General features: G+C 45.0%; 2 protein-coding genes and 1 long non-coding RNA gene across 3 annotated transcripts; 2 read left to right on the forward strand and 1 right to left on the reverse strand.

Annotated features, from left to right (window-relative positions):
• Positions 1–3,965: 3,965 nt before the first annotated feature.
• LOC109739980 (serine carboxypeptidase II-1) lies at positions 3,966–6,691 on the forward strand. Its single transcript, XM_020299035.4, has 9 exons — positions 3,966–4,449; positions 4,545–4,640; positions 4,739–4,831; positions 4,968–5,053; positions 5,135–5,398; positions 5,568–5,695; positions 5,804–5,899; positions 6,061–6,166; positions 6,268–6,691. Exons 1-9 carry the CDS (start codon positions 4,092–4,094, stop codon positions 6,430–6,432), a joined length of 1,392 nt encoding a protein of 463 aa, XP_020154624.1. The 5' UTR covers positions 3,966–4,091; the 3' UTR covers positions 6,433–6,691.
• A 248-nt stretch (positions 6,692–6,939) lies between these two features.
• LOC109739979 (uncharacterized) lies at positions 6,940–8,881 on the reverse strand. Its single transcript, XM_020299034.3, has 4 exons — positions 8,393–8,881; positions 7,950–8,292; positions 7,737–7,855; positions 6,940–7,569 (listed from the first exon to the last, which is right to left on the reverse strand). Exons 1-4 carry the CDS (start codon positions 8,674–8,676, stop codon positions 7,194–7,196), a joined length of 1,122 nt encoding a protein of 373 aa, XP_020154623.3. The 5' UTR covers positions 8,677–8,881; the 3' UTR covers positions 6,940–7,193.
• LOC123497823 (uncharacterized) lies at positions 7,996–9,775 on the forward strand. Its single transcript, XR_006671832.2, has 3 exons — positions 7,996–8,136; positions 8,893–9,250; positions 9,414–9,775. It is a non-coding gene; the product is annotated as an uncharacterized lncRNA (long non-coding RNA).
• The last annotated feature ends 242 nt before the right edge of the window (positions 9,776–10,017 follow it).

Here is a 10,017-nt window from a genome sequence, read left to right on the forward strand (position 1 = left end):
TGACTACGATGAGAGTTTCTCACTCGTATCTATGCTTAAGTCTGTCCGAATCATGTTAGCAATTGCCGCATTTTATGAAATCTGGCAAATGGATAAACAAAACTGCATTCCTTAATGGATTTATTAAAGAAGAATTGTATATGATGCAACCAGAAGGTTTTGTCGATCCTAAAGGTGTTAAAAAAATGAGCAAGCTCCAACGATCTATCTATGGACTGGTGCAAGCATCTCGGAGTTGGAATATACGCTTTGATGAGTTGATCAAAGCATATAGTTTTATACAGACTTGCGGTGAAGCCTGTATTTACAAGAAAGTGAGTGGGAGCACTACAACATTTCTGATAAGTATATGTGAATGACATATTGTTGATCGGAAATAATGTAGAATTATTCTGCAAAGCATAAAGGAGTGTTTGAAAGGAGTTTTTCAAAGAAAGACCTCGGTGAAGCTGCTTAAATATTGAGCATCAAGATCTATAGAGATAGATCAAGACGCTTGATAAGTTTTTTCAATGAGTACATACCTTGACAAGATTTTGAAGTTGTTCAAAATGGAACAGTCAAAGAAAGAGTTCTTGGCTGTGTTACAAGGTGTGAAATTGAGTAAATCTCAAAGCCCGACCACGGCAGAAGATAGAAAGAGAATGAAAGTCATTCCCTATGCCTCAGCCATAGGTTCTACAAAGTATGCCATGCTGTGTACCAGATCTATTGTATACCCTACCACTGAGTTTGGCAAGGGAGTACAATAGTGATCTAGGAGTAGATCACTGGACAGCGGTCAAAATTATCCTTAGTGGAATAAGGATATGTTTCTCGATTATGGAGGTGACAAAAGGTTCATCGTAAAGGGTTACGTCGATGCAATTTTTTGACACTGATCCAGATGACTCTAAGTCTCAATCTGGATACATATTGAAAGTGGGAGCTATTAGCTAGAGTAGCTCCGTGCAGAGCATTGTAGACATAGAATTTGCAAAATATTTACGGATCTGAATGTGACAGACCCGTTGACTAAAATTATCTCACAAGCAAAACATGATCACACCTTAGTACTCTTTGGGTGTTAATCACATAGCAATGTGAACTAGATTATTGACTCTAGTAAACCCTTTGGGTGTTGGTCACATGACGATGTGAACTATGGGTGTTAATCACATGGTGATGTGCATTATTGGTGTTAAATCACATGGCGATATGAACTAGATTATTGACTCTAGTGCAAGTGGGAGACTGAAGGAAATATGCCCTAGAGGCAATAATAAAGTTATTTTTTATTTCCTTATTTCATGATAAATGTTTATTATTCATGCTAGAATTGTATTAATCGGAAACATAATACATGTGTGAATACATAGACAAACAAAGTGTCACTAGTATGCCTCTACTTGACTAGCTCGTAGATCAAAGATGGTTATGTTTCCTAGCCATAGACATGAGTTGTCATTTGATTAACGGGATCACATCATTAGGAGAATGATGTGATTGACTTGACCCATTCCACTAGCTTAGCACTCGATCGTTTAGTATGTTGCTATTGCTTTCTTCATGACTTATATATGTTCCTATGACTATGAGATTATGCAACTCCCGTTTACCTGAGGAACACTTTGTGTGCTACCAAACGTCACAACGTAACTGGGTGATTATAAAGGTGCTCTACAGGTGTCTCCGAAGGTACTTGTTGGGTTGGCGTATTTCGAGATTAGGATTTGTCACTCCGATTGTCGCAGAGGTATCTCTGGGCCCACTCGGTAATGCACATCACTATAAGCCTTGTAAGCATTGCAACTAATGAGTTAGTTGTGGGATGATGTATTACAGAACGAGTAAAGAGACTTGCCGGTAACGAGATTGAACTAGGTATTGAGATACCGACGATCGAATCTCGGGCAAGTAACATACCGATGACAAAGGGAACAACGTATGTTGTTATGCGGTCTGACCGATAAAGATCTTCGTAGAATATGTAGGAGCCAATATGGGCATCCAGGTCCCGCTATTGGTTATTGACCAGAGAGGTGTCTCGGTCATGTCTACATAGTTCTCGAACCCGTAGGGTCCGCACGCTTAACGTTCGTTAACGATATAGTACTATGAGTTATGTATGTTGGTGACCGAATGTTGTTCGGAGTTTTGAATGAGATCACGGATATGACGAGGAACTCCGGAATGGTCCGGAAGTAAAGATTGATATGTGGATAGTAGTGTTTGATCTCCGGAAAGGTTCCGGAATCCATCGGAAGGGGTTCCGGATGTTTCCTGAAATGTTTGGGTACAAGAACACTTTATCTGGGCCAAAGGGGAAAGCCCACGAGGTTTTTGGAAAGCGCAAAAGGAAGTTTTGCGGAGTCCAGGGGCCAGATGCTAGGGTCCCTGGCGTCTGGGTCCAGACGCCGGGAACCCTAGCGTCTGGCCCTGGAGTCCGAGAAGGACTCTTGCCTTTCGGGTGAAACCGACTTTGTGGAGGCTTTTACTTCAAGTTTCGACCCCAAGGCTCAACATATAAATAGAGGGGTAGGGCTAGCACCCAAGACACATCAAGAAACACCAAGCCGTGTGCCGACAACCCAGTCTCCTCTAGTTTATCCTCCGTCATAGTTTTTGTAGTGCTTAGGCGAAGCCCTGCGAAGATTGTTATTCACCAACACCGTCACCACGCTGTTGTGCTGCCGTAACTCATCTACTACTTCGCCCCTCTTGCTGGATCGAGAAGGGGAGGACGTCACCGAGCCGAACGTGTGCAGAACTCGGAGGTGCCGTGCTTTCGGTACTTGGATCGGTCGGATCGTGAAGACGTACGACTACATCAACCGCGTTGATATAACGCTTCCGCTTACGGTCTACGAGGGTACGTAAACAACACTCTCCCCTCTCGTTGCTATGCATCACCATGATCTTGCGTGTGCGTAGGAATTTTTTGAAATTACTACGTTCCCCAACACAATTGTGGGGTGGTTGTAGGTCTCTATCCTGCGAGGTGGAGTGTTCAAGCCTGCATTCTTCCCATGTGGCTCCTATTTTTTTGCAGGTTTCCTTTTACTTTTATAATGTACATAAGGTTTCTCTTAATGAAAATCGAAGATGGATGCCTCCTTTTCGCTAGAAAAAATCCAGATAAAAATACACAATATTTTTTCACACAAGTCATAAATCCATTCTCAAGAAAATGAAATTAAGGACTGCTTCATCGACTAGTCTGTACTTCCCATTAGCTATTGTAAATGACTCTTTAGCAACTTAAAAAGGTAAGTGACTGTTTACTAAATCAATAAAGTTCATTTTTCTTCTCTTTTGGGCAAGCGTGCTCACGGCTTATCTTTCGCCTCACCTCAAGCAAACAGGCGGGCTTCTGTCTTCCGTCGGTGTCGCCTGTTCTTCTATAGCCTTAGGGTCATGGAGGTGAGGTGGATCCCGACCGTAGGAGGGCTCCGTTTTTATACGTCCCTGCATAGCCTCCATCCCGGTGGTGCATCTAGCATCATCCAAGGGCGTGTGGACGTGTGTATCCGCTGGATCACGTAGGATTCAGTCGGTGGTTGTCTTTAATGGATCCGGTCTTTCTTCGTCTACGTTACTGTGTCTTTAAGTTGTCGATCTATACTTTTCTTCATCGGCGGCGGTTGCTATTCTGTTGTGCTAGTCCTATGGGGCTTTAGCACGACGACTTCCCGACTGTCTAATATAACAAGTTTTGCATGGCTCCGACGAAGGAGGGGTGATGACGGCGGTGTGCCTTCGGCTCACTTGAGTGCTTGCAGCCCTCGCCATATTGTCTATGGATGTTAATGTAATTCTATTATTTCTGATGTTCGTTGTACTACCACGATTGATGATGAATACATATGAAATTTTTTAAAAAGAAAAATCTCTATTGCTGGTGGAAAAAATAAATTCAGGTGGCCCATGGACAATGATGCGCCGACGAATGACGCAGTTGTGTACACCACACGATCCAAACAGGAAATGTCCAATTAAGCCAAACCACCACTCCACGCCTTGCACGCTTCCCCCACGCCTCTCACGAGTCGCCATTGGCTCACTCCTCGCAGCACACAGTCCTGGTCTCCGTTGAGCCACCGCGAGCGCCAATGGCGGTGGCCGTGCTGCTGGCCGCCATCCTGGCGCTGTCCCCGCTCCCCCTCTCCCTCGCGTCCCCCTCTGCGGCGGCGGCGGCCGACCGCATCACGCGCCTGCCGGGCCAGCCGCCGGTCAACTTCTCCATGTACTCGGGCTACGTCACCGTCGACGCCGCCGCGGGCCGCGCCCTCTTCTACTGGCTGGTCGAGTCCGCCGCCGCGAAGCCCGAGTCCGCCCCGCTCGTGCTCTGGCTCAACGGCGGGCCCGGCTGCTCCTCCGTCGGCTACGGCGCCTCCGAGGAGCTCGGCGCCTTCCGGATCAACGCCGACGGCAGGACGCTCTCCGTCAACCCGTACTCCTGGAACAAAAGTAGATTTCTCTCCCTTTTCGCCGTTCAATCGCCCCGTCCGATCGGCAAATGTGTTGCGCTCTGACACGGGGTGGATCGGTTCGTTGTGTCGCAGTGGCGAACGTGCTGTTCCTGGACGCCCCCGCCGGCGTCGGGTACTCCTACTCCAACACCAGCTCCGATCTGCTCGCCCCCGGCGACAACAAGACAGGTGAATTGAGATCAGACTACCTACTTGCCTGATGCTAGTGCTGCACTTGCTCTAGTGGATATGTGTTGTGCTGAATGAACACCAATGTTGCTGTGCAGCTCATGATTCGTACACTTTCCTGGTGAATTGGCTGGAGAGGTTTCCACAGTACAAGTACCGCGATTTCTACATCGCTGGAGAGAGCTATGGAGGTAAACTGCAACCAAAATTGGTTCATTCTAGGATGGAGGCTCAGTTCTGAATTTAGCAGGAATCATATGTACTGTATATGGTTTATGTGCCACAGTGCCTGCATAGTTTACCCTTGCTGCCATGGCTGCTTTTCAGGGCACTATGTCCCTCAGTTGTCTCAACTGGTGTACAGAAACAACAAGGGAGTGAGGAAGCCCATCCTGAACTTCAAAGGCTTCATGGTCAGAACTTCTTGAGCTCTTCTTTTGGTGCTCTCTTAAACTGTCTGGTCATCTTGTTCTTACATATGGTCTGATATGTAGGTCGGAAATGCGGTCATTGACGATTACCATGATTTCGTTGGAACGTTCGAGTACTGGTGGACGCATGGGCTGATCTCTGATGACACCTATCAGAAGCTGCAGTTGGCTTGTGAATTTGATTCATCTGAACACGCTTCCGAGGCATGCAACAAGATTTATGATGTTGCTGAAGCTGAGGAAGGCCTGATCGACGCATACAGCATCTACACACCTACCTGTAAGAAGACCTCGCTTCATAGGCGAAGGCAAATCAAGGGCCGCAGGGTGAGCTTATCAACTACTGAAACTATAGTTCTGCTGATAACTAAGCTAAGACTACTGTAGCAGTGTGGTATAATTACTATGCAGCTGTTTAGACTCGTCTGAGATTCCTTCGGAACATAATAACAGTTCCTATGTTGCCTCCTTATAGTATTTTCTGTTTAAAATGCAGCCCTGGTTGCCAAGAGGATATGATCCCTGCACTGAACAGTACTCCACGAAGTACTATAATCTACCAGAAGTGCAGAAAGCTTTTCGTGCGAATGTCACTGGAATACCGTATGCCTGGACTAGCTGCAGGTCTGTTCAACTGGTTCATCTTGTTTTACTCACAACTAGTTCACGGTGACTGACCATAAAGCCTTCTTGTTAATGATAGTTTGCGCTAAACTTGTTTGTATTTCACAGTGATGTCTTGTTTGAATATTGGAAAGATTCACCAAGGTCCATGCTTCCTATTTACCATGAGCTGATTGCAGCTGGCATAAGAATATGGGTCTTCAGGTATGCCAAATTTATGTTGAAAACATGATTTACACAGGATCTTAAATCCTTAACAATGGTGCCAATGTTGATATATGATCATCATTGACTGTATGGCTCACAGTATTAAGTAGCCCGTCTACCTTCTGTGGTTTTAATTGTTTAAATTGGAAATTTGACAGTGGTGATGCCGATTCCGTAGTACCTCTCACTGGTACAAGATACTCCATTGATGCACTATATCTTCCGACCGTCACTAATTGGTATCCGTGGTATGATGAGGAAGAGGTTAGTCAGAAACAGTACTAAAACAACACTGGCAGTTTTATTCCCTTTTCATTTTGCTACATATATGCTCATCAAACTCTAATGGTGTGTATCTTGCTTAGGTTGCTGGTTGGTGCCAAGTGTACAAAGGCTTGACGTTGGTGACAATCCGAGGCGCAGGACATGAGGTTCCCCTCCATCGTCCACGGCAAGCCTTGAAGCTTTTTGAGCATTTCTTGCAAGATAAGCCCATGCCTCGGCCTGTACCTAGCATCCAGTCGTTTTAGAATTTCCTTCCACTTAAAATGGAAGATCAGCCCATGAAGCCATGTTGTACAATTTCAAGTCCGGCTACCAGATTTTCAGTTGAGCAGATTTCCTCTGTTCATTTGATGCCGATTGAGAAATGGGAACAGAATCCCATTAAAGTGGGACAATTAGAGCTTTGTTTTTTGTTTTCATGAGCTCTGGGGTGGCAATGTAATTTGAATCATACTTGCTTATTTGACACAATAAAATGTGACCATGTCATTGTTATCTGTTAAACGACTCCTTGATCAAGTTAGGCTTGAATTCTCCTTGACTCTGTTGCTGACATGATCCAATCAGTAAACATGTTAAGCTTGTAACGTGTTAACCTAGCTGAGTGGTGATTTATAAGCTTTGTGCCTTCTCTAAGTTGTCCTCTGTAGCGACTCGTATTTAGATAAATGTTAAGAGTAATTTTTGGTAAGCTTGGTATATGTTACAGAAAAAAAACAGAAGTTAGTGCAGCACTGAATAAATAGTCTTTTTGTAGTCAGATAACCAGTACTTAGAGGTTTATAGCAACCAAGGAAAGTGATCTCATATTCTTTCTAGTGCAACTTCTTGAAGACATAATTTGCAAAATAAATTAATAAATGACCACATAAAATTCATTCAGAACTCTTGAATTTTTATATCACTGAAAATATTATTCCCATGCATCAAACTGATCTTAGGGGGGGCTAGGGCAGTTGACAAACAGCAGCCAACGATGGTTGGTAACAGAACACAACCAAGCCATTCATTCTTTTGGGATGATCTTGATGCCCTTGATGAGGAGCCCCCTCTTCCACTGCCCACCATCAGACTCAATCATGGAGATCTCTGCCTCTCCATTCTGCCCATTGTGTGGCTTAACCTCCCCAACCTTGACCTGCAGCCACTCCCCCCTGGGCTTCTCCTGCAGGTTCTCCTTGTGCTGCTGGATCGTCCCGTCGGGGAACTTGAGCCGGAAGTTCACCGGCGTCGACCACCCGTAGGCCGTATCGTCGAGCATCACCTCGAAGAAAACCTCATAGGTGACTCCTGGTGTGAGATGGGGCAGTTCCAGCTTCCCTTGGACCTCCAACCAGCAGACGTTCTTCAGCGCCACCATCTCGATTCCAGCTTCGGCAGCACTGATGGTAACATGTCAGTTTCAGAACATGGTAAGTAGATATAATTCTTGAGGCAAGATGCATGAACAAATGAAAATAGCTGATAGTGTATACATATACATATGTTTATGATTCATGAACAACTGTGATAATGTATACATATACACATGTTTATGATTCTTAACTACCTTCCTTCTTTCAGGGGTTGCCAAGTCCAGTATTGGGGTTCTTCGCTCCAAGTGATGGCCAGGCCTCTGGGGAACAGCATGAAGCAGTTGTGCCTAGTCCTCTCATCCACCCAGTACTTCTGCACCATTGCAGAAAGTTTGAAGCATAAGCCATGTTCAGAAGGTAAATCTTTCCATATCATATAGTTTGGTTCATGTTCATAAGAAGTAAACCTTTGTTTTCCCAGTCAAGAAGATCCCGGTGGAAACCTGATCTTCCAGTGCAGCTACATTGGTGACCTTCTCCCCGGCAACAATCTCCCGGAACATGTGAGGAGCTGGCGCCCTCTTGGACTGCGCCTGGTTGGCGGTGTCGGAAGTAGTAGAAGCACTCACCTTCATGCGGCAGAATGCATCGATAGTAAGCTCTAATACATCTCCATCAGCTTCTTTTTGATGTATTTTTCTCTGGATGACACCACGCGCCATAGTGAAGTCACCAGTCCCACCAACAATAGCCCATTCCCCTTGTTCATCAGTAGTTGCTCCCATTACCTCAAGCGTGGATCCTTTGAACCTATGTGGTTCACAAATATCATATACATGTACCAAGACAATGTGATGCTAAAAAAATGTAACATGTTAGCACATTACAGGACAAAACACATACAAGTTACCTGTCAAGCTCGAACACTATGATGAATAAATTGCACCAGCCAGCAGCATTCATACGCATGCCTTTTGCACGAGCGACTAGCTTTGCGCCAGGGGCCACACCATCATATATTGCCCAGTCGTTGATGGTTGTGAGACCAAGGTCAGTAGTACCAAATCCATCTATCACTACATACTGGTTTTTCTTATCCCCAGAAATGATCCTGCGCAAATACAAGCTTTGGAAGTCAAGCTTACTGTTTTCCACCAGTACGCCGGCGTAACTAGTGATCTTGAAATTGGCCATTGGTGGTGGTGGTGGGGGGGTGAGAGAGGACAGCTTTTCTTTTGCCTTGTTTGATTTGGCGAGGGGTATTTATAGCATCCATAGAAAGCTACCAAGTACCAAGTCTTGCTTCAAGTCTTTACGATTAGTCCCAGCTTGTTGATTGGCTATCTCTCCATTGACTTCTCTGTTTAGAATATATAATGACGATGATTCTGACTTCATACTGGTCTACAGATCGGCAATGGCAACAGCACATGAGTAGGCTCATGCTCGAGATAACTAATACATCATGCCAAAGAGCACATGAGTACAGCTATTGCACATGGCATGGATGCAATAAGAGCACATGAGTGCTGCTACTCCTTGAATGATTCTTTTAAAAGTATTCACCGTCATGTCTACGCCTTACTGAGGACAAATGGTCTTATTAAGGTTATCTTTGGTTTAGCACCTTCTGGATGTACCACGGCTACCCCCTGGCCCTTCATTCCTGAACTCCATGCGAGTTGAGCAGGACGCCCAAGGGAAACCGAGACGATTATTCCTTCTTAGGGTGGTGAGATAAGTCGCCCACAGGATCTCCGGTGAGCGGGTGAGTCTTCGCAAGCCTATCAATCGCATAACCATGAATTATTATTTCAGTTTCGTATTTATGTGTGCCATGTGCATGTTTGATCAAATTCACCGACGATCGTCCCCGCAGATTGCACTATCATTCCTTTCCGCTCATGACACTCTCCAAATTATTTTACCAGCTACGGTGGGGCGCAACATGTTACTGAAAAGTTTATCTCGGTCACCACCTCACATGTAAGGATCAGATCGCATCATCAAGATGCTAATAATTCGTTTGCAGTAAATTAGAAGGACCTTGAAGACTAGTTATAAATAAGCAAGTCCTCGGTGAGATGTCATCAGGTCTTCTCTTTTATTATGATATGATTCCAGCTTGACATGTCACATGCATGTATTGCATACTTGTCTGACTTAATCCCCGGGGATGAACACGACGACGTGGGTCATTACAAATGGATGTGGATTCCAGTTAATGTGTGTTGGGAGCCGAGATCTGAGATTCCACTTAATGCTAATACTTCGATGTGGAGTTCCAATTTCAGCCTGAATTGTATACTCGTCTGGCTTAATCTCGACACAAGGACGTGGGTCACTGTGTTTGGATGTGGATTCCAGTTAATGTGTGTGAGGACCCAAGATCTAAGGCATACTACAAGTCTAGCTATAGAAGATCGTACGGGAAGTCAAGATTTGTGCCCTGCCAATTTCAGCCTGTATCGGAACTGTTTCAACCTGTATCGGATTCGGAACTCGTCCTGGCTAAATAAATAGGACGTCAATAAC

This window comes from Aegilops tauschii, chromosome 3 (assembly GCF_002575655.3).
Source record: "Aegilops tauschii subsp. strangulata cultivar AL8/78 chromosome 3, Aet v6.0, whole genome shotgun sequence".
Lineage (NCBI taxonomy): Eukaryota > Viridiplantae > Streptophyta > Magnoliopsida > Poales > Poaceae > Aegilops > Aegilops tauschii.

Bases quoted from the DNA above. Each gene is read 5' to 3' on its own strand.
- LOC109739980 (XM_020299035.4), top strand. From the start codon at position 4,092: ATGGCGGTGGCCGTGCTGCTGGCCGCCATCCTGGCGCTGTCCCCGCTC. The intron at 4,450-4,544 runs GTAGATTTCTCT...GTTGTGTCGCAG, and splicing joins CCCGTACTCCTGGAACAAAA to TGGCGAACGTGCTGTTCCTG. The intron at 5,054-5,134 runs GTCAGAACTTCT...TCTGATATGTAG, and splicing joins TGAACTTCAAAGGCTTCATG to GTCGGAAATGCGGTCATTGA.
- LOC109739979 (XM_020299034.3), bottom strand. From the start codon at position 8,676: ATGGCCAATTTCAAGATCACTAGTTACGCCGGCGTACTGGTGGAAAAC. The intron at 7,856-7,949 runs GTTTACTTCTTA...GCAATGGTGCAG, and splicing joins TCTTGACTGGGAAAACAAAG to AAGTACTGGGTGGATGAGAG. The intron at 7,570-7,736 runs GTAGTTAAGAAT...TGTTACCATCAG, and splicing joins CAACCCCTGAAAGAAGGAAG to TGCTGCCGAAGCTGGAATCG.